At 46.9% G+C, this 23,435-nt stretch overlaps 2 protein-coding genes across 4 annotated transcripts in view; one reads left to right on the top strand and one right to left on the bottom strand.

Moving 5' to 3' along the window:
• wdr33 (WD repeat domain 33) overlaps positions 1–23,435 on the bottom strand; it is a 373,687-nt gene that overhangs the window by 5,498 nt on the left and 344,754 nt on the right. The window contains exons 2-17 of one of the 2 annotated variants that reach the window (XM_060058112.1): positions 11,238–11,454; positions 10,499–10,567; positions 10,263–10,367; positions 9,892–9,987; positions 9,504–9,655; positions 7,302–7,399; positions 5,637–5,763; positions 4,558–4,712; positions 4,275–4,353; positions 3,902–4,012; positions 2,821–2,915; positions 2,048–2,134; positions 1,813–1,952; positions 1,504–1,656; positions 788–1,360; positions 244–295 (exon numbers count right to left, since the gene is read on the bottom strand). In XM_060058112.1, the coding sequence (XP_059914095.1) occupies positions 244–295; positions 788–1,360; positions 1,504–1,656; positions 1,813–1,952; positions 2,048–2,134; positions 2,821–2,915; positions 3,902–4,012; positions 4,275–4,353; positions 4,558–4,712; positions 5,637–5,763; positions 7,302–7,399; positions 9,504–9,655; positions 9,892–9,987; positions 10,263–10,367; positions 10,499–10,567; positions 11,238–11,441 (2,296 nt within the window). In that variant the 5' untranslated portion in view covers positions 11,442–11,454. The remainder of the gene's footprint in view (positions 1–243; positions 296–787; positions 1,361–1,503; positions 1,657–1,812; positions 1,953–2,047; positions 2,135–2,820; positions 2,916–3,901; positions 4,013–4,274; positions 4,354–4,557; positions 4,713–5,636; positions 5,764–7,301; positions 7,400–9,503; positions 9,656–9,891; positions 9,988–10,262; positions 10,368–10,498; positions 10,568–11,237; positions 11,455–23,435) is intronic. The other variant, XM_060058113.1, reaches the window with a different exon arrangement.
• dusp28 (dual specificity phosphatase 28) overlaps positions 13,993–23,435 on the top strand; it is a 10,197-nt gene continuing 754 nt past the window's right edge. The window contains exons 1-4 of one of the 2 annotated variants that reach the window (XM_060058140.1): positions 13,993–15,425; positions 16,035–16,451; positions 20,951–22,689; positions 23,121–23,435. The exon at positions 23,121–23,435 is cut by the window's right edge and continues 754 nt beyond it. In XM_060058140.1, coding sequence (XP_059914123.1) covers positions 16,104–16,451; positions 20,951–21,055 — 453 coding nt within the window. In that variant the 5' untranslated portion in view covers positions 13,993–15,425; positions 16,035–16,103 and the 3' untranslated portion in view covers positions 21,056–22,689; positions 23,121–23,435. Of the gene's footprint in view, positions 16,452–20,950; positions 22,690–23,120 lie in introns of both variants that reach the window. The other variant, XM_060058141.1, reaches the window with a different exon arrangement.

Raw genomic sequence — 23,435 nt, 5'->3', positions numbered from 1 at the left:
ACAAACTCTATTATATATATGGATGTCTTATGCAAAATGGATATAAGCACCCCAAGACAAACTACATTTTTTTTATCTATTCCCATAGTGAGGCAACAGTTTCTATCTAGTTTGGGCTAATGGTACTATGCAGGGGTTCGTAGTTCCCCCTTCATAAGGTCGGTAGTTGTAGATATTGGATGGAGTGCCTCCTTCGAGGGTCTATGCCGTTAAGTTGCGGGGGTCTGTAAACTCCCCACTCACCGTTGGGTCCTTGCTGTCCCATTCCGTGCATCATCGGCCCTGAGTTCTGTCCCTGGGAGACACGGAAACAGATTCAAACAGATGGCATTAATACACAGCGACAGCTTTTGGAAAATGACCCACCATACCACTACCCATTCACCCATTCACCCGTCGGCCAACTCTCCTTCACCCATTCAGTCGTTGTCCAACTCTCCTTCACCCATTCATCTGTACAGTTGTTGTCCAACTCTCCTTCACCCATTCATCTGTACAGTTGTTGTCCAACTCTCCTTCAACCATTCATCCATTCACCCGTCGGCCAAATCTCCTTCACCCATTCAGTTGCTGTCCAACTCTCCTTCACCCATTCAGTTGTTGTCCAACTCTCCTTCACACATTCATCGGTTCAGTCGTTGGTCAGCTCTCCTTCACCCATTCATCCGTTCACTCGTTGGTCAACTCTCCTTCACCCATTCATCGGTTCAGTCGTTGTCCAACTCTCCTTCACCCATTCATCCGTTCACCCAACCGTTCACTCCCTTCACTCTCTAATGGCGCTCACCATGAAGGAGGGAGGCCCCTGCATGTTCCCTGGGGGCCCGTGCATGCCGCCCGGGGGCGGGCCCTGCATGTTGCCCATCCCATAGTTGTTGGACATGTTGCCGTGTGTCCGTAGCGGGGGCCTCATCATCGGCCCCGGGGGGCCCATCATCCCACCCTGAGGTGGGGGCCCCTGGGACCCGTCTCTGGGCCCCATGCCTCGGGGGGGAGGGCCCAACATGTTGCCCGGGCCCGGGGGTCCCTGCATCCCTCTGGGCCCGGGGGCCATGCCGTGGGGCCCCTGGGGGCCCATGTTCCTGTGGGGGCCCGGGTGCCTCTGCATGCCTTGGTGGTGGTCCGTGGGTCCCATCATGTTCTGAGGGGGCCCCTGGTGGGGCGGGGGTCCCGACGGGGCCCCCATCTGTCCTTGAGGCATGAAGGGGGGCTGCATGCCTCCAGGGCCCATCGGGGGCCCCATGTTGTGGGGCATCTGCTGAGGGGGAAACCCCTGGGGGGGAGGGGGCATGGGGCAGCCGGGGCCCGGGAAGGGCGGCATGGGCCCCTGGCCTGGCGGGGGGCCGTCCATCTTCATCTGCTGCGCACACACACACACACACACACACACACACACAGACACACACACACACACACACGAGATCATCAGTAACGCTGGAGTCATAGCCTTCAGAGAAGTGAATCTGACATCTTAAACCTCCTTGGGAGTAAGCGCGTGTCTACCTCCATCATCATGGGGTTGCTGTACTGCAGCATCTCCTGCTCCATCTCTGCCTGGCTCTTCTTCTTCCCGTCGGCCTTCTGCGGCTCCACCTTGCGCTCCTTGGGCATCTCGCCACCAGGGGGCACCAGAGGAACCTTGTTGTCAGCCCACGCCTGGGGAGACAGAGACACGCGCACACAGACACACGCTTTATCCCATGTCGTCACTCGTTTGTTGATCACAGACCGACGACAGGTGAGTTTTTCATCGCAGGACAGAGGTCAGGGGAGAGGTCAGAGGTCAGGAGAGAGGTCAGAGGGGCGTCCTACCTGTTGGAACTGAGCGGGGATGGGCTTGGCGTAAGGGACCTTCTTCTGGGGAACCTTCTTCATGTCCTTGGACATGACCTCGTCCATGCCCCAGTCCAGCCCTGGGATGGACATCTCCTCCTCCGCAGCCGTGTCCTTCCCTGGTCGCCCACAGATCAACAACACGTCACTTGACAACACAAACCCCCGGCGGGCCAGCGGACACACGACTGACTTGGGGGGGGGGGCTTCCTACCGCTCTGCTCTTGCTCCATGGCCGCCTTCAGCTGCTCAGGGATGCCCATACCAGGGATGGAGGCCATGCTGTTGGGCTCCATGTCATCTGGAACACACAAGGACAGCAACGCTAGCGGTTAGCTCGGAACACACAAGGACAGCAACGCTAGCGGTTAGCTCGGAACACACAAGGGCAGCAACGCTAGCGGTTAGCTCGGAACACACAAGGGCAGCAACGCTAGCGGTTAGCTCGGAACACACAAGGACAGCAACGCTAGCGGTTAGCTCGGAACACACAAGGACAGCAACGCTAGCGGTTAGCTCGGAACACACAAGGACAGCAACGCTAGCGGTTAGCCCGGAACACACAAGGACAGCAACACTAGCGGTTAGCTCGGAACACACAAGGACAGCGACGCTAGCGGTTAGCTCGGAACACACAAGGACAGCGACGCTAGCGGTTAGCTCGGAACACACAAGGGCAGCGACGCTAGCGGTTAGCTCGGAACACACAAGGACAGCGACGCTAGCGGTTAGCTCGGAACACACAAGGACAGCAACGCTAGCGGTTAGCTCGGAACACACAAGGACAGCAACGCTAGCGGTTAGCTCGGAACACACAAGGACAGCAAGGCTAGCGGTTAGCTCGGAACACAACAAGGACAGGTTTAGCCGGGACGTGCCACGCCAGTAGCTTGTGAAGAACCACCTGAGGTCAACTCTATATGGCGGGTTGGGGTGAAGCGGCGCGTGGACTCCCTGGTAGTGCCGTGCCCTGACCCATGAACTCACCGTACTCCATGCCGTCCTCTGACATCCCCGGCAGGAGGTTCAGGTTGTAGCGGTCCCTCATCTTGTCCCCGGGTCGGTTCCTGGTCCAGAACTTACTGCGGAGAAGACACACCCAGGCAACACACCTTTAAAACACGCTTTCCTTTGGGTTTATATCTAAAAAGGTGCGAACCATGTCAGACGTCAACGTGAATCGCATATTGTACTACAGACACGGCTAGCATGACATAGCTTAGCGACGGTGAACGATCGAGGGACCACGCTTCTTGATTGGGCAGAAGGAAATAAACTAAGCCTTATCCAACTGATTCGTTGGTTCTCCATGAGTGGATGTGAGTGGGTTTTCCGTCAGTGGATGTGAGTGGAGTCCCCATGGGTGGATGTGAGTGTGTTCTCCATAGGTGGATGTGAGTGTGTTCTCCATAGGTGGATGTGAGTGTGTTCTCCATAGGTGGATGTGAGTGTGTTCTCCATAGGTGGATGTGAGTGTGTTCTCCAAAGGTGGATGTGAGTGTGTTCTCCATAGGTGGATGTGAGTGGAGTCCCCATGGGTGGATGTGAGTGTGTTCTCCATAGGTGGATGTGAGTGTGTTCTCCATAGGTGGATGTGAGTGTGTTCTCCATAGGTGGATGTGAGTGTGTTCTCCATAGGTGGATGTGAGTGTGTTCTCCATAGGTGGATGTGAGTGTTCTCCATAGGTGGATGTGAGTGGGGACTACATAGGTGGATGTGAGTGGGTTCTCCATAGATGGATGTGAGTGTATTCTCCATAGGTGGATGTGAGTGTGTTCTCCATAGGTGGATGTGGGTGTGTTCTCCATAGGTGGATGTGAGTGTGTTCTCCATAGGTGGATGTGAGTGGGTTCGCCATAGATGGATGTGAGTGTATTCTCCATAGGTGGATGTGAGTGTGTTCTCCATAGGTGGATGTGGGTGTGTTCTCCATAGGTGGATGTGAGTGTGTTCTCCATAGGTGGATGTGAGTGAGTTCTCCATAGGTGGATGTGAGTGGGTTCTAGACGAGTAGATGTTTAAAGGTTCTCCATGAGCGGATGTGTGTGGGTTCTGGTCGAGCGGTACCTGGTGTGGTCGTTGGAGCCAGAACAGAGGATGTGTCCCAGGGGATGCCACGCCAGACTCCAGATCATCCCCTCATGAGCCATCTCCATACCGCCCACCTCCTTCTCCACGCTGAGGGGGGGGGGGAACAAGCACCCATGAGGGTCGTGTTAAGATATGGGGTCCCCCTTTGAGGGCCACCCTCGTGTTAGGGGTCACCCACGTGGGTCACCCAGAACACGAGCCTCTCAGATGGGCTGTACTGCGTGAGACTGAGCAGTCTCACGCATATTATCTACACATATATCCTCGTATCTATATATTCCTATCTAGTTGTGTTTTGTTGGAATAGAGGACGTATCACGACATAGGAACAGAGCGTTGTCATGGTTACCCCGTGTGCCAGAAGAGCAGCGATCCGTCCGACCCTCCGCTGGCGAACAGACCCTCATGGACGGGATGCCAGGCCACCGCTGCACACACGATAGATGACACACACACGGGATATATTACACACACACACACAGGATATATTACACACAGAGACACAGACGTTATTCCACACACACACACACACACACACACACACACACACACACACACACACACACACACACACACACACACACAAGTACCAAGACCAGTAGCAGAGAAGCACCAGCACCAGGCCGTCGTACCTGTGGCCTCCTTCTTGTGTCCCCTGAAAACCTGGAGCTCCTCCTTCAGGTTGCGGATGTCAAACAGCTTGCAGAGGTGGTCACGTGACGCCGTGAGCAGCCAATTGCCATTCATGTTCCACTTCACCTCCATCACCGTGTTCTTGTGGGCGTGGCTACAGAGGGGGGGGGGGGGGGGGGAGACGAGGAGGGTGAGACGATGAGTTTAGACGGTGAAGTTCTCCTGAGGCTGGTTAGAAGGGTGTGATGAACTCTTTTAGACACACAGCCAGGTTTTACTGCAAACTACTAATGACGGTTCCTCAGATAAATACATAGAAATACATGGTTTTGGTGAAGTTTGGACATGTTCCGCTGATCATAGGCAAGACATACTGTATCTTAAGTGTATCTGTACCTAAAAGAGTACCTGCGCTGTACCTTACCTGCACTATACCTTAAAGAGTACCTGCACTATACCTAAAGGAGTACCTGCACTATACCTTAAGGAGTACCTGCACCATACCTTAAAGAGTACCTGCACTATACCTTAAAGAGTAGGTAACTAGGAGCACATGCATCAATACATTCCACATTCAGGCTATTTTGAACACAAGGACGATTGTGTTTGCAGATCTGACCTACGATGCGCTGTCCCTCGCAACTCCGTCCAATAACACTGACGTTGTGTTCCGATTCTCATCGCCCCTCGACACTCGGTCCAGTTACGGCATAATCCACTTTCTACTCATGTATTTGACATTGTTGTCATCGCTCCCATATTGACCACATGCTTTGCCTTGAGCATCGACTGTATAGCCCGTTCCCCTCCAGCACACAAGGCGGGCAAGAAACGCTTTCAATCGACTCCCATGTTAATCAATGAGCGTGAACATCTAGCAGTGAACGTACATAGTGCGGACGCACCATGCATGTTTACCGCTAGCTCCTCACGCTCACAGATGGAAGCAGCTCTTGTTGTCCTGCGTCGTCTTCCTCCGACCGCTTTGCGCGCTGGACGGTAAACTCAAAGACAGATGCGTCCTATCATGGTCAATCATTTAACGCCACCGCACTGTGGAGGCAAGAGCAGAACTCACAGCGTGGCCAGGCTCTGGCCCGTCTTGGGGTCCCAGAACTTGATGGGCTGCTGGCTGTCCTTGCTGCCCGACACCACCAGGCCTTTGGTGGGGTGCCAGTCCACGCACTTGACGTCAGCCCCGTGACCTGATAGGGGGGGGGGGGGGGGGGGGGAGGGAGGAGAAGCAGAGTCACGTTATAAACAACAGCTTTACAGAAGGAAAGGGTGGGGAGTGTGACGCGTATCCAGTGCAGGGGTGCAGAGTGTGAGGGTCCTGGGCTAGTGGTGCTGTTCATGTCAGGGTGAATGAAGGGGTGGTGCGTGCTACGTGTTGGGTCTGCAGATGAGGGCCCTGAATGCAACGGTGTAAACTAGCAGGACATCTAGGTTAGTCTATTCAGATCCTGGTTCACCAGCAGCTGGTTGGGAAGACAAGAAACTGGATGCACGGTATTGATCGTACATCCCATAATGGAAGAGATATTTCAGTCGTTTAACGTTTTGGAACTACAACGGGATCAAAAGGTTTATGCCTTCATTTAGGGCAGAGTTTTACAGTTTTACAGTTATTGTAAAATATTGTCACCAAAACATAAACCTTTTCTTGGTGTACTATTAAAAGTGTTCTTGTTAATATTTTGTATGGTTTACACATAGAAGCTGTAATTAATTAGTTGTCTGAAGATGCTCCAATAATTTTTTTGTTGCCAATTAAAATTCACTTTTAATTTAAAAGGGTTAGGGATAGGTAACCCTAACCCTAATTTAAAATTGATTAGAAGTCACAGTGTGGTCCTCAGAAGACCTTGGTCTCCGGTCGTGCGCGCACGCGTGCCTATCCCTAACCCTTTTAAATTAAGTGAATTTTAATTGTCAACAAAAAAATAATTGTTGCCAATTACGTGTGTGTGTGTGGTGGTCTGTGCTACGGTCTTAAAAACAAAAACAAAACATTTTATTGACACGTCCCAAAGACTGAAACAAGCTCTTTCAGTGTCTTTCACCATTGAAACAATGTCATTCTAGTTTGAGTTTGTGGTGAAAGGGCGAAATCCACACTCTGTTTGCTTTGAGCTGTAGGGGATGAACCCTCCAGTGTAATGGGTCACCCCTGAATGATCATTACAAGCGTTTCCCAGCCTACTAGTGATATTAAAAACAATGCAGCCGGTTTTGCATGCATTCACCAGCAGGGGGCGATAAATCTATTGAGTACTCGTAACAATTTACTGGGCTATAATGCCAGTGCGTGTGCAAGAAACCTGCTGAGTGTGTGTGTGAGGTATGTGTACGTGAGATTTTGTGTGTTTGTGTTTGGTGTCTGATTTAAGCAGCATCACCAGGCAAGGGTCAGGACATATTGTGTGCACATTCAAATGCTTGTGCCTGTGACACACGGTGTGTGTGTGTGTGTGTGCTTGTATGAGATGGAGTTGTATGTGATTAAAATGTGATGAAGAATATGTATATTTGAGGAAATACGCGTGTTGTTGTCTGCGTGTAACGTGTGCATGCTCATGTATGCTTATAATGCGTGTTGACGTGTGTGTGCATGTTGGAGTGTATGTATACATGTTGACGAGTTTGCTTGCAAGGTGTTTGTGTACGTGCTGTGTGAGTGTGTTACTTGACGTGCGTGTGTGTGCGTGTTAGTGTGTAAGGTGTGTGTGTAAGGCAGACTGACCTCGGAGGATTCGCTCCTCGTGACAGCGCATGAAGTCCCAGATGCGCACGGTCCCGTCGTCCGAGCACGTCGCAAATTTATTATCGGTGGGCGAGAAGCTGAACACAGGCAAGGAGAGGAAGACCATCAGCACAGTGCTCCACTCTGACCCCCACCCTGACCCTCATCCACACTGACCCCCAACCGGAGCCTCCCGACCACCACACAAGCTACAAGACCCCCAGACTCGCTGACACAGTCAGAGTGACAAAAACCTGCCTCAAGGGGGCAGTGTAGATCCTCAGCCTGGATTTACCCTTGAGGATTGTTAATCCTAATCCACAGAAACAAGCACACCAATAGAGGTGGAGGTGTAGGAACTGTGTATACAGACGCAAACCAACCCAGCCCTGGGGCTTAGTTTCCATGTCGTCTTATTCTAGGAGAAACCACAGGACAGTGTTTAGCTGTCCACCAGAACAACAGAGGTACAGAAGGCTCCACCGACCAGCTCACTAACTCTTAAATTCTCTCGCTCACGAGACTCAGTTGTGTGCGATGAGTAAGGCGTGTGGGCGAGAGACCTTCATAGTCATTGATGACAGGGCCTCCTGAACCGTGTTTGTTTATGACCTTTGACCTCATGCCCTACAGCCCAAATCAACACTGGCGATAAGCAAATATGAATATTATCAATGGAGCTATTCTTGCACCCTTCCACACGATTTAGATCTGCTTCCTAGATTACCAACTCTCTGTGGCGGTTGTGTTCAGACCTCAGTTTTAACAGCACCAAAAACATTCTCTTACTGGAGTCACAGGTGGAAAAATGGAAACAGCTTCATCTGCTGGCCATTTGGCGTCACTTACATGTCCTGTAAATCCCACAGTCCTCACATTGAACAAAAACACACAACCAAATCGAACCCACACAGGGCACAAGTCCAATGGCCCTGTCCAAATTGGAAGCGTGTTAGGATAAATTGATTTTGATAGCTCAACCCTACCCCAACAATCAACTACATGCCTTCACAAAAACACACACTCACACACGCTCCAAGTCTGCTCAGCTAGACAGACCCTGGGAAGATCATATTTGACTGTAAAATCTGAAGGTAAAAACAGAAATCTGATGGTAATATTGAATCACTGATCAATGAGTGTGGCAAGCCATATTCTGCTGATCTGGGGAGGTGATGGTGGTGGATCTTTATTTAAAAGCCTATCCCAGGTTCACGGTGGCACAACCCGTTAGTCAAAGAGGGCAGAGGTGGGGTGAAACAGCAAAGGGTCTGGGTTGGTTGGAGGGGTTAGGGTGCGGCCAACAGTCTGTGTGAAGAACTAGGTGTATTAACTACTACTACTATCAACACAAAAATTACTCAACCACTTTATTGGAACAAGCTTGTGATCTATGCTGCCGCAACGCGACCAGCTGTGCTTCTGATGGGGCCCCCCCCTGGCTACTGCTATCACTACTGCCCCCTAATGGTGGCACGTACCTATTGCAACTGGAGGTTCTGGTTCAGATTTTGGACCACCGAGGGACAATGATGCGTGGCTAGCTTTTAGCTGAGATGCTGCTAGCTTTAGCTGAGAGGCTTACGAGATTGATAGGGCCATGGTGAACAATAGTGTGAACGTTGGGAGCTAATAGTTTGGGTAGACCGTGGGGTCCAGTGATCGTGACTAGGTGTGGGGATAGGCAGTTGTGTGGGAGAACCATCCTTCTGCATGCTGCAACTTCATTGGTTCTCATTTATCAGGGCAGCCCTCCAACTCAGTGTTTATTGGTTCCGAGACCCTTAACTCAATGCTTTATTGGTTCTGAAATGCTGGCACTTTATTGGTTAAGGTTTACATGCCTGGGCACAACTTTATTGGTCAGACTGATCTCATCGGGCCTAGCCATGGAGACAGGTGTTTACCTTTAGAATATCCATCACTTTATTCAACAAGACTGCAGAGAAAATAGAAAAATCAACCTTTTTTGCGTTTTCTTTACACAGGAATAAATAAAGGTAAGTATGAAAAACAGCCACAGGGACATAGAGCAGCAACACGAGGGATATCAGAAACAACTCGGCGAGGCGATGCGACCGCACGCCCATATGCCCGGCGACCGTCGCTAAGGACCGCGTCGTGGAGCAGCCACAGGAGGAGAAACACACTAGTACCGAGCGACTGGGATGGACTACAGAAAATGGTAGATGGGGTATAAACCTGGCTTCTCTAATGGCTTCCTTGTGCGCCTGGAACATCTTGACGTTGTTCATGTTGGACTGCCAGTACTTGACGTAGCCGCCGTGGTCAGCTGTCAGCATCCACATGTCGTTGTGGGACCAGGTCATGGCGCGCACCGGGCTGTCGTGGGCCTGAGGGGGGGAGACAACAGCGGGACAGGGAACACATCAGAACCAGGGCGCGGCGTCCTATAGAACTCAGAACTCTGGGACAATAGAACACGGGACAACAGAACTCAGAATGTAGGCCAGTAGTACACCGACGAAAAACCCAGTTCTTGTGTTATATAGATATTCACCAAAAACACTATTCTCCAAACTGAGCTATTAGCAGTTAGCCTGCGCTGTGAGGGCTCGGCGGGGCTCACCTGTAGGATGGTCTCAAAGTTGAAGGTGAGTCCGTTCCAGAGGGTGAACTCCCCGCTGGAGGCCCCGGTCACAAGGCGTCGGCCCTCAGGGGTCCACTGGACCAGGGAGGGGGGGGGGGGGGGGGGGGGGGGAGAACAGGAGCAGACACTCAGTTCAGTTTTATTGGTAGCCCTTACTCACGGGTACAGTCTCAAAGGGCCCCCTCCGTCCAGGACGGTCAGGAGTGCAATGGGGGCCATAATTGGCATGAATACATGCAGGCCAAACATTTGAAATGGGTGAGGGGGGGGGGGGTCTGGCCGGTTAACCTTAAGTAGAGGTGGCCTTAGTCTATGAACTGGTGGGCAGCGTGTGAGGGGCCGTCTCTTACCCTGATGACGAACACGGGGCACTTGACTTTGTTGGTGGAGGTCCGCACAAACTTGGTGGTCACGGCGTTCATGGGGTTGTTCAGCATGCCGATGGGGGGCACCAGCTGGGGGTGTGCACGTACACAAACACACACATTAGACACATACTTCTCCCAAAGAGTGGCGTAGACACACACACACACACTCAGAATGCAAAGAGTCATGGCTGATGGTCACACTGTCTGTAGGTACTGACATCATTGTAACAGCCGGCGTCTGGTTGGATGGCCCTCAGGTCTTGCTGGTCCCGCTGCCACTGCCGGTTCTGGCGGAACAAGAACACTTGAGTCAAGAGTGACAGCGAGCTGACCGGACGTTATGTACGCAGAGAACGTGAGAAGAACGAAGGGAAGGGGAAGTGACCTCGAAAAGGAGAACACACAGAGACCGGTATAAGGAACACAAAGACGCAGATTAGGATTACAACAATGAAGAACAAAAAGATGCAGGTTAACAACTTAAAAGAGGAAGGTGAAGAACACATGGACGCAGGTCAGGAACACATAGAGGCAGGTCAGGAACACATAGAGGCAGGTCAGGAACACATAGAGGCAGGTCAGGAACACATAGAGGCAGGTCAGGAACACATAGAGGCAGGTCAGGAACACATAGAGGCAGGTCAGCAACACATAGAGGCAGGTCAGGAACACATAGAGGCAGGTCAGGAACACATAGAGGCAGGTCAGGAACACATAGAGGCAGGTCAGGAACACATAGAGGCAGGTCAGCAACACATAGAGGCAGGTCAGGAACACATAGAGGCAGGTCAGCAACACATAGGAGCAGGTCAGGAACACATAGAGGCAGGTCAGGAACACATAGGAGCAGGTTAGGAACACATAGGAGCAGGTTAGGAACACATAGGAGCAGGTTAGGAACTTAAAAGAGGCAGGTGAAGAACCGAAGGAGGCGGGCGGGTAGAGGCTGGGGCGTACCTCCAGGTACCGGATGACAGAGGGGTTGTAGTCGATGGTCTTGCGGTTGACGGCCTTGCGCATGCGCTTGCCGTCGAAGGTGAGCTGCTGCATGGCCTGCTGCTGGGCGAAGTCCGGCCGCTTGTAGAACACCTGGCGCGGGGCCTGGTGCTGGAAGCGCGGCATGTGGAAGAACCGGGGCGGCGAGGTGATGTCGGTCGCCATGGTGACGCCCGGGGACACCTGCAACAACGACGGAGGGGGGGGGGTTTGAGTAGTGGCGTCGTCAAGAGGCAGGTCAGTGTTATACGTAGTAAAAAGTCAACCGTGTGCGTATAAATAAACACGTGTAGATGGGGTAAGGTGGAGAGGCTCAACCGAAACGCGTGACGGACAATTAAAGTAGTGTCCTAATAAATTGGGTATGTTCGACATCCTGGTATATGCTTTTACAAGCAATCAGATCATCCTGTGAAATTACTTAAAAGTTGAGGTTTCGCTCCCTGCGTTGTCTTTATATCTGTATGGACAGTGAGTGCTTGTGTTGATTCAACATAACCCTGTCCTGACTGTATATCACATTGAGTGTCCGGCTCCACTGAACAAAACCTTAAATGACTCGATTCACTTGACCACAGAGAGCTAGATCGTAAATTTCATCACTAAGAGGGATAGTGGACTGAGTTTAAGGACTCACTTACTGTATAACTTATTTAAGGGTTATTCAGAAATTATTTTGCAACTTAATTTGCTTGTTCGTTTAGGTTAATTCGTATTTAAATACTCAGTAACTTCTAAATGGGTGAAAAAGAGGGGACCATAAGGGAATCATATTTAAAAAAACATCTCCTCAAACACCTGAATATTTATTCAATTAAATCCAAAACATTAAGACTTAAGTCAGAATCAGGGCACAGGCAACTGAAAACAAACTGTTAAAGGTTTAACTTGCACTGTGTTATCTAGACAATGATTACAAATGTTGATTTTCACACCAATCAAGTATAACTCTGCATAGTGTACAAAATGAAGCACAGATATATGCGGTTTCCTCAGAAGAAAGAATATAAAAAAACATTTTGATGCATACATCAGGGTCACGGAAGACTAGGTATTCAAACCAAAAATAAAACTTTGATTAAGTAACTTTGATAAGACTTATGATTATACAGGACAACTAGCGTGCAGTTTCCCTCACAACAAGGCGACAGACAGTCAACCAGGAAAATAAAGAGAACCAGGCAATCACTAACTTTATCCGTCTAATATTACAAACAATGGACTTACTGTACAATTGAGTGACAGACATTGATTTAAAATGCATTGAAATCGAAATTACTACGCGGCATGTAACGCAACCATAATGATAGGAAGTCCCTCCTAAAGCTGAATTTGAGTTCCAACACAAGATTATTACCTATGTTTTATTGCCAGGGGGCACTATGCGTAAAACAAGAAAAATACGACTTGAAAGCACATAATTATAATGAACATTGCAAGACTGAATGCGAATGGTGAATATTAATCCATAATGAACATCCTACAGAATATATTTATTTTTATGACCATTTTAGGAAAACTATTTCAACATACTTTTGAATTCAAAGGAATGTTTTTCTAAAACCAAATAAATTCAACATCAAATAAATTGAATACAACTTATTTTCCCAATTGCTCCGAGATTTTCTCCATTACGGTAAAATACCACAATAGATAAAATCTCAAACTCAAACTAGCAAAAGATGTGCTTGCCTTTTAATGACCAAATACATTACACATTTCGAGGGCATTGATTTTGTGAATATTCTTAATGCTTTTGCGGAACCTTTCTTGAGGCCCACGTTTCAATGTATCATAAGACTAAGAAACATTTAACATCAGATTTGCCAATATTAAGATCTCAGTAAATATCACGTTGTCACCCAGAACACAACCGATATTATAAACCATTTCGCTAATGTGTATTGTTCTCTATTAAAGTGAGACTAAAGTGAATCAACCTTCAAATAAGCTATAAGACAACCTGGATAATATGGGTTTAAGATAACCTATTAATGAGCATATTAAGTATGTTTTTTAACCTAACATTACTTATCAACTGACCGCTGAACTATAATTCTCAGATGGACTAACAGGACTCAAGAACCTAGTTTCTACATAACGTCAAGCTAAATGGATCTTCTTGATTCAGTTGGATTGTTTTTACTACTTTTTAATTCTACAATAATTTGACCATAGGATCAGAGGTGAAATTTATTAACCTGACTGAGGAAGCAAAATGGCCAATTCAAGGCTGTCAAGAGTCAATATGCAAAGACCAGCTCACCAAGACAATTACAGATAATGATAATTATTGCCCATGGGAGAGTTATTTAGGAATGTGGGCCTGGCTTCGTCTTTTTATTGCTTAGGTATATTTTCTGAAACTTTTCAAAAATATTTATGAAATTTGAAGGAGTGCAAGTTATCTTTTCTAATCAAATGCGATTTTATGTAAGAAATGTTACATTTTTATAATTCTAATAAATACAAATTTATGATATACATAATTTTACTGCTACTAGTTCTTTTATCAATCATAAGGAAAGAAATTGAGTCAGTTGGGGGGGGGGGGGGGGCGGCACCATGTAAGCAACCCTCATTGAGGAAGAGACACTTTCCCGCGCCAACACCATATATGGCACATAATACAAATCCAGCACACATTTAAAAACACATTCTGTGTACCCACACATCAAAATAGTTAACAATTTAAAATGCAGTGCATATAAACAGCATCAGAAACCCACCCACTCTAGAAAAGGTGCACAGTAGTGTTATACACATTGGAGTGAAACCAAGCACGAGAACCACTTCAAAAAAACTAAACTACAATTACATTTAAAGCGTCTTTCTGCAGCCCTCACCCTGCGGACGTACCGTCACTGTAAGCCAGGGGAAATCAGTCCAGTTTGAACCACCACTGGTGGATGATTAGTTATTAGTTTAGTGGTGGTCTACCACCACGAGGATTCTCCTTGTTTCAGACTCCCTTGAGGACCTCCACGGTGCTAACCCTGGCTAGCTCACTGTCGGGGAAGGGGGGGGACACGAACATCTACCCGCGGAGGATTTAAAACCCGATCCGTCGACGGCCACCAACTGTTTTTAATGTGTTCTTGGGAAACATTGCTCGTACTTTAACTAGGACGGGACCCCGCTCACGACTCTAGGTCGTGTTTACAACACGGCTAAAGGGGGGCTTAGCTCGGGGCTAACATGAGCCATGCTACCTGGACTGTTGGACAGTGTTGCCAGATTGGGCCCAATCTGGCAACACTGCTGGTGGACCAAATCCCTGTGGCGCTTCCAACACTTTATTTAGTCCTATCCTCTACATCACATCGGGCAGTGTGGTTATAAAAACATTTCAAAACACATTTTAAAGGTCTCCCTCTTCCTCCGCGTCCAGAGGAGGTCTCCGTTCTGGTTCGACAACATAATTAAATGGCGGCCCGGTCGAAGTCGTGACAACAACAACGCGCTGCTAGAAACTCACCGACAATAATCCAAACGCAGAGATAGCTAGATCTAGCTACAAATTAAACGAGCTAGATAGCTCTTCTTCTATGTATGATGGGGGTGCGTCTTAAAGTTTATTCAAACGGACATCGGCAAGTCATTTTTTTTTGTTTTTTGCAGCCACCCCGCTGACTCCGTCATCTCGGCGCTTCCTCCTCCTAGCTGCTCGCTTTCGGAGCAGAAATGCATTCTGGGAAAGGGGGGTTCGCCAACCGCGTCATGTTACGTCATCACGCAGACGAGGAGACAAGCGCGCGCCAGACACGCATGCGCGCGCACTCACAGTAGGGCCCGAAACCGGTCACTATTTCTGAGGTCATTAATCACACAACGCCGTAGCCCAACCGTCGACGCCAAATATTCTAAACAACTCTTCAATCTACACTTGAGAAAACCTTTTTGAAAGAACGACCCTATTTATTTATCAAAATTAAAGTTTCGAAGTCTTCATTTTCGTCCCGGTCATGCTGTTGACCACTGAGTGGGCCGTTAAATAAAGTGCCAACTTTCCATTCTGAGCGGCACTACGACCCAGGGAGCGCCGCAGCGAGGCGGGCAGCTCTCTCCGTGAGACAAGCAATAAAAATAGTCCGCCTGCTTTCAACACCAGCGAGGTCAGGAGGACTCGGGACCAGACCGCCTCTACGGGTGAAACCTTATCAATAATCAATAACAATATCATTGGAATGCAAGGAAAAAACGAAATTATAAAAAAATATATATGGGTATAGAGATTTGACCTATAGGGCAGCCAGTGGTCGGCTGTGATTGGACGCAGTTGTCAGAATATTGTAGCAGTGTCCTTGATGAGCCAGTTGAGGCGTGCAGAGTGAGGGGTTTTGAGGACATAGGATACAGACGATGGCTAGTTCAAAATGTTTTAAACTGTTGTAAAATGGAGACTTTAAAATGGAGAGATGTATATTTAAAGCAAAGGACACAAGTGACCTCGATTTGAGTTGCCGACCAAGAGGAAAATGAGATTGCTCTTTAATCGTCTGTAGCATTTTTGTGTTGATATATTTTATTGAGTTTATTTATGTATATTTTTCGATTTATTTCTTGTTATGTTTTTATGCTATCTTCTATGTAACTTCTTATATTCTTTAATATCTTTTGTATATTAACACTTTTACTTTTTAAACTGTGTATCTAGATATGTTTAACGTTTTCTCTTTTGAATTTCTATTATTGTCCTGGGATTAAGTAAAGTACCACTTAACCTTATTTTATTAATTTGTTCTTCTTCTGCTTTAGAAGTAAGGCACCCGGTGAGGGTAAGCTCGGACGCAGCGCACCCCCCCCCCCACCCCCCAGCCATTCAGGATGCTCCAGCTTTGTCAGGTGACCAGGGCCTTACTCATCAGCAACGCGCGCTCGGCCTGCAGCACCGAGCTCGTCCAGCAGGAGGCGGTGACGCTGTGCATCAACGTGTCCAGGCAGCAGCCGTTCCCCGCGGCCGACCACGTGGCCATGTTGCGCATCCCGGTGTACGACGACCCCAACGAGGACCTCTACTGCCACTTCGACCGCTGCGCCGACGCCATCCAGAGCGAGGCGGAGCATGGCGGCCGCACCGTCGTCTACTGCAAGAACGGACGCAGTCGCTCTGCAACCGTGTGTGTGGCGTACCTCTTGAAGCACAGGAAGCTCTCGCTCGGTGACGCCCTGCAGGTGAGCCGCGGTAACCTACCCTGTTGAGCTAACTTTACGCAGGACTATGTGTGGGTGGTATTTGATTTAACGCAACCCCGTAGATTAAACGTTTAGGGTGCCACAGGGACGCGGGAAGTGGGGGTGCTTAGGGTGCTGCAGCGGCCCCTGGCTGTTACTGCAAGTGAGAAAGTTTTCTGAACAAATCAATACTTTTTTTTTTTTTTTGTGTAACTTTATCATACAACATGATTTTTCATTACATTATTGACATCCACCCTTTTTATGATATTTATCATATTATCGGTAGGCCTACTATGCTGATTTTACATAAGCATGTTGGTGTTCAACATCTGTTGTAGTGAACACTAAAACTGGTGTAAAATGTTGCTGCCATATTAATAGACACGTTGAATGTTATCGTTTTGATTCTGGAATCCCACACGTAAACTGGTTGGCAAAAAAAGAGCAAAGACGGGCGGTTCACTTGACGGAGAAACCGTCACTTTCCTCATATCAGACAACTCGTAACTCTGGAGGAAAATGAAGGCTTTCTATTATTGTCACTTTCCTTTGTAAACCTTTAGAAATAACCTCCTGAATCCTTGTTATAACGCTGTGTATAATCCCGGACCGCAACAGCTTGTCGGCATGTTGTTAGTGTGTGAAATTCAGCACAGTATCAGCCGAGTTTACTCTAATTTCCACATTGTTTACTTGCTAACGTTTGTGAATAACAGTGGCTAGTTGGCAGAACCAGAGGCGTCGTCAGCCCCTTTTTACTGGGGCACGTGCCCCAGTAAAAGTCTCCAGTGCCCCAGTAAAATTCCATTGATCATTATTAAATTCATCTGCAGAAGCGCCGCTCTCGCTATGGAATCGGCAGGATTCATCAAGTGCATCTCCTGCTGCCTCGGGAGTCTTCAGTCGAGCCTGCCTCTTACCAGCCAATCAAAAAACGAAAGGGGCTACATAAAAGCCAATCAGAAAATAGCACTATTGTATCTGGGTAAGATTTAACGCAACAACCAATGAAAAAAATCAGTTATTTACGGATTCGTCCACGTGACTCTTCTGAAAGTGTGTAAAGCATGACCAAGTGTTTCTTTCTGTTCAATAGTCTAGATAGAACTTTATCAATCCCCTGTAGGAGAAATTTGTTAATAAAACAATAATGGTAAAAAAAATAAGGAATCTCCCGCTTCCGGCTTCCATGAAAGAGAACCATACTAATTCACACAATAGCGTTGATGCAAATCTAGCATTAAAGGTTAATTTAAGGAAGTTCTCTCCAGTCACGCTGAAACTAGTTTGCTAGTAGTAGCGCTTTAATTTGCAGTGTAAGAGAATTCTGGGAAATCTGAATGCTGACAAAATTCTCAGAATTCTGACACTGCAATTTATTTGCACGCTACGACTAGTGAACTACTTTAAAAAAAAAAATCGACACTGCGACCAGGCGACAAATGACTGGTGAGAACCTTCTTAAATGAACCTTTAATGCTGGATTTAATTATCAGAATTCGGATTTTATCCAAGTATTCTGACTTTATTATCAGAATGCTGAATTTTATCTCACAATTCAGAGTTTATTAGCCTATTCGATTTCTGAATTAAAATTCTTGTGATGAATAATCTACATTTGTACAGTCGATGTGCAGCACTTTAATTCCCGTCAACTATGTTTTCTAACACCAGCATTTCCACAAATATGCTCATGTTCGTGACTGCTATACAAAACCATTTATAGTGCATCTATTTTTCTGCTGGGTAGTGATAGTCGCCCTAAATGCAGCTTTAATTTGGGCTCTGATTCTGAATAAATGCCGCTGCTGAACTGTGTGAATAAATAAAGGGAACTGAAATCTAAAGAAGACACGTGGTTTTGATGTACCGTGAATTCCAGCTGAAAGTGGAACATTGCTGCCATCAGGGGAAATTAATGTAACCTAGGCATATTGTAAGTAGCTTTCAATTCCTTGTTTTTTTGTTGATCATGTTTCGTTGGAAACCACGGGAGCTGGAAAAAGCCCAGAGTAACTCATCTCCTTTTTTAACGTTACAACAAATTCACAACTTGTTTGACACAAACAATGACAACTTGATTGCTGTTAAAGAATGTTGCCCACATAATTAGCACCAGTTTTCAATACTGAGCGTCTGTAGCCTGTAGTTTTATAGCACACACACACACACACACACACACACACACACACACACACACACACACACACACACACACACACACACACACACACACACACACACACGCACCTTGCGTGCACGCACACACGCGGAAAATGAATAATGAATGAAAAATTGTCTGTCTTCAAAACTTGAGGAAGTTTTAGACAAAAACTTCCTTAACACAAAAACTTTTTTTAACATACTGGATCCAACAATGATCCCAACATTGACACAGATAATTCAGATCATTGCACTCACAATTCCTGTGAACAGTTGTAGTTGTGAGCGATCTTTCAGTGTGTCGAGAAGGCTCCACACCTGACTTAGGTCAACCATGGGGCAAGGAAGGCTTCACCAACTTTCTCTTTTGTCCATTGAAAAGGAGCAACTATGCAAAGTGAGTCAAAGCCACGTTATTGACCGCTTTGCCACCATGAAGGCGCGGCGATACAGCTTAATAGTGAAAAAATAATCATTTAAAAAGGCTCTATGCAGTAGTGTATGGCCTTATTTAGTTTAATTTAAGAGCTTTGATGGTTCTATAACATTTTCCAGGTTGATTGGTGGCAATGAGCCAACCTCACCTTAAGTCAGAAATTCTATTAGTTTTAAACCTTGTTTCTTGCCTTTTTAGTACATGTCGTTCTGGCAAAATTATGCTGTTTCCACACAGCTTCTAAATAAATATAGATGTGTAGACTTCTCCTGATAAAGAGGTGAAGGTCATAAAGAGACTTTTTGTTTATTTGTCAGTTACCTTATTTGTAAATCTTTGAGATGTGTATGTGTTTAAATAAATATAATTGTACGGTACTCATGAATCCATCTTTGCGTCTTTACCTTTACCAGTGCTTTAATATAGCCTACAGTATGACAGTGACAACAATTTTGAAGCTCGTACATACCCTTCTGTATCCATACATTTCATATTGTGCACACGTAAAAAAAAAATGTTTGGCAGTTGGGGGCCTGTGCCCCAGTAAAACTCTAGGTCTAGCAACGCCCCTGGGCAGAACTCTTTTTGCACACCAGTAGAGTGTTTATAAGAGCGGATCCCTGAATGTGACCTCACCCTTCATCTCGTCTCTGTAAACAATGGATGTTGCGCAGAATTTATTATGACGTCATTATATAGATTCTCTCTCAGCACCCCCCCCTCGGACTGACTTCCCGCGTCCCTGGGGTGCCATTGTAAGATGATCTAAGGCAAGGGTTTGGGGGTTGAACTCCCAGTATGAAAGGTTCTGGATGATGTTCAGACAAATTCCTCGACATTACCAACTAGGGCTGATCAATTTGGGGAAATAATCGAATTGTGATTATTTTGACCAATATTGCGATTGCTGGATTGGCTGGCGGCCGAGTGTGAAGCGGCTGGGATGAGGATCAGCACCGCTAAATCTGAGGCCATGACTCTTAGCAGGAAACCGGTGGATTGCTTACTCCGGTTAGGAAATGAGTCCTTAGCCCAAGTGAAGGAGTTCAAGTACCTCAGGGTCTTGTTCGCGAGTGATGGTACTATGGAGCGTGAGATTGGCCGGAGAATCGGAGCAGCGGGGGCGGTATTGCGTTCGCTTTACCGCACCGTTGTAACGAAAAGAGAGCTGAGCCGCAAGGCAAAGCTCTCGATCTACCGGTCGATCTTCGTTCCTATCCTCACCTATGGTCATGAGGGTTGGGTGATGACCGAAAGGACGAGATCTCGGGTGCAAGCGGCCGAGATGAGTTTTCTCAGAAGGGTGGCTGGCGTCTCCCTTAGGGATAGGGTGAGAAGCTCAGCCATCCGTGAGGAACTCGGATTAGAGCCGCTGCTCCTTTACTTAGAAAGGAGTCAGCTGAGGTGGTTCGGGCAACTGGTAAGGATGCCCACTGGGCGCCTTCCTTGGGAGGTGTTTCAGGCACGTCCAGTGGGGAGGAGACCGCGGGGAAGACCCAGGACTAGGTGGAGAGATTATATCTCAACACTGGCCTGGGAACGCCTCGGGATCCCCCCGTCAGAGCTGGTCAATGTGGCCCGGGAAAGGGAAGTCTGGGGCCCCCTGCTTGAGCTGCTCCCCCCGCGACCCGACCCCGGATAAGCGGACGAAGATGAGATGAGATGAGATATTGCGATTGCGATATAGTATGCGATTTTTCTTTTAAAAGTTCCATCTAATATTTTTTTCACATTTATTTAGCGCTTTTCCAGGTACCAAAAGCACTTTACAGTGAAGGGGTGACCTCACCAACTCCCTTACCACAATGTGCATCCCTGACAGCTGGAAAAATCCACTCGATTTCATTGAATTTGATATCCTGACCTGTGCTGTTTTCCTCCACCTCCTCTCCGGCAGAAAGTGAAGACAGCTCGCCACGTCATCGACCCCAACCCCGGCTTCATGGCCCAGCTGGAGCGATACGAGCAGGAGCTCAGAACCAGGCGAGGGGGGGCAGAGTGAGGCTGGGCCGCTAGGATCTCTAGCGCACACTGGCGCTGGTACCATCGTGCTCAAGTTCAACTTTCATCGTTCTCGCTTATTTTTCCTTTGGGTTTTTGTTTTTTATGTTCTTTCTTGGAACTCAACCGGCTCAACCATCTGTTCATGTTAAAATGATGTCTTGTACTTAGGTTTATTTAAGCCTACCCTGGCACTTTTACTGACTGTTACTTTTTCTACCATGGGACAATACTGTTCTCAAGTGGTTAAACTACAACACCCACAATTCCATTCTTCAATCAACGTAGCAACGGTGCCGACCGTGGGCTCGCTCTGTAGTGCTCCAGCCATCGAGCATGTAGCTTTAGTGGCTAGCACATGGTCTTGTTCTATTGGATAGGTCTATTTGCTTTCCGTCTCTGAGGCCTGAGGCACCACTTTTGTTGACCTTCTGCTCAATTTGACATTTTTGCTGTGTGAGCAGAACTGCTGCAGTATCTGTTACAGAGTCTCCGCAGACACTGGAAACCTGACCGCAGACAAGTGCCGTTACGGATCAGTCTCAACGGATTCAGAGGCCTTATGTTTTTTTTACCTTTCCTCCCAACTATGATTTTAAATATATATGACAATTTCAAATTCAATCTTGCACATTAACATAACTGTGTATAGCTGTGAGCTGTAGGCTAACCACAGGCTCCACAGTTCCCTCTCTTACCACTAGGTGGAGGCAGGATGTCCTTATCCAGATCCTACTGTGCTCTGATCAAAATTCTGCATGCATTTAATAACCGGCAATCATTTTGAGAATCAATGAAGGAATTTCGTGCGCATTTAGGCGCATTTGTGTAGACATTGGGAAACACTGGCTTGTTTGTGCCAGTAAAGGTCTCCCTCTTCCTCTGCGTCCAGAGGAGGTCTCCGTACCGGCTCAAACACTGGCTTGTTTGAGCCAAAGAGCGTCACGAACTGGCGCAGACTAAAATGCCTCTGGACGCCGTTGGATAGGCCCTTAATCAATCACAGCAACTAAAAAGCACCTTTCCTCTCAACTAAATCTGCCGTCATTTCCCCTTCTTTAAGCGAAAATATACCATCAAGTCTCGATTGCGTTATCAACAAGCCGTTTTACATCAGCGGCAGCCGTCTCGTGTTGGGCGGACAATTTTTTTGTACGAGGGGAGAGCCAGACCTTATCTGCAAAGCAAATTAAACATGAGCTTGCGATATTTTTCGGTTCCCAGGCTAGGTTGGGGCCATAGACTAAATGAAATAGGTCAGCGTAAAAAAATTAAATAATCAAAATAATATAAAGTAAATGTAGAATAATAACAGCGCCATTTGCAATAGTAGCTAAATAATACGCTGCAGATGCGATTCCCATTTCAGGGAATTATATAAAACTAGAAACAAGGAAAGGACAAGCATTAAACAGCAGTATAGAACGATGCAATTAAAAAACAAAAGGGCTATGCTTAGACTAAAAGACATTGTATAAAAGTAAGTGGCTGAAAAGTTTCAGCTAAAAATTACTAAATATAATCTTACGTCTTTAGTGTGTTACTTTATGTTTTTGTAATTATAAGCTGTTCACTTTAAGTAATTCAGAAAATGAGGCAAAAATACATTTTACGCATAAGTCTTAAAGGCACCCAGTGCAACTTTCGAGGCTTAAAAATAAACATTCAATTTCTAGTCTTTTTTACACGTAGTAAGTTTCAATAACTCCATACCATTACATACCGACATTCAAGCAGCAAAGATGAGACGTCGTTGTGTGGTGAGAACTGATACAAAATCGATAACAACAATGCCGCCATTTTCTTTATTTTTTGTAACCTACAATAAATAAAGCAGGCTTCCAGTCAATGGAAAAATGGCTTCTCCCCACCGGCGATTGTTGTTGTTTACGATTTTCTATCAGTTCTCACCACACAACGACGTCTCATCTTTGCTCCTTGAATGTCGATATGTAATGGTATGGAGTTATTGAAACTTACTACGTGTAAAAAAGACTAGAAATTGAATGTTTATTTTTCATTGAATGTTTACATAAAGTTGCACTGGGTGCCTTTAAGAGCTACAGCAATAATGATAGCGTCAGGTGTACGGTCATTCACATTGTAGCTGCTACAGTATTACCACAAGATGTCTTTAACTCAATGATGTGTAGTAGATCAGTAAGGTTTAAAATAGTCCAAGGCTATCATTAAAGTTTTTTAATCTATAGCTAACACACACACATAAAGACAAAAGCACAAGCACGCAAACACATACACACACAAACACAGGCGCACACACACACACACAGACAGGCTCACAAACGTATAAATCACTGTATTTTAGGAGTGTGCACACTCCTTTTGACAAACACATGTGTTTGTTCTTCAGTCGTATAGTT

The sequence above is a fragment of the Gadus macrocephalus genome, chromosome 8 (assembly GCF_031168955.1).
Source record: "Gadus macrocephalus chromosome 8, ASM3116895v1".
Lineage (NCBI taxonomy): Eukaryota > Metazoa > Chordata > Actinopteri > Gadiformes > Gadidae > Gadus > Gadus macrocephalus.
The sequence above is the reverse complement of the archived record's forward strand: the minus strand, read 5'-3'. Positions and strand labels throughout refer to the sequence as shown.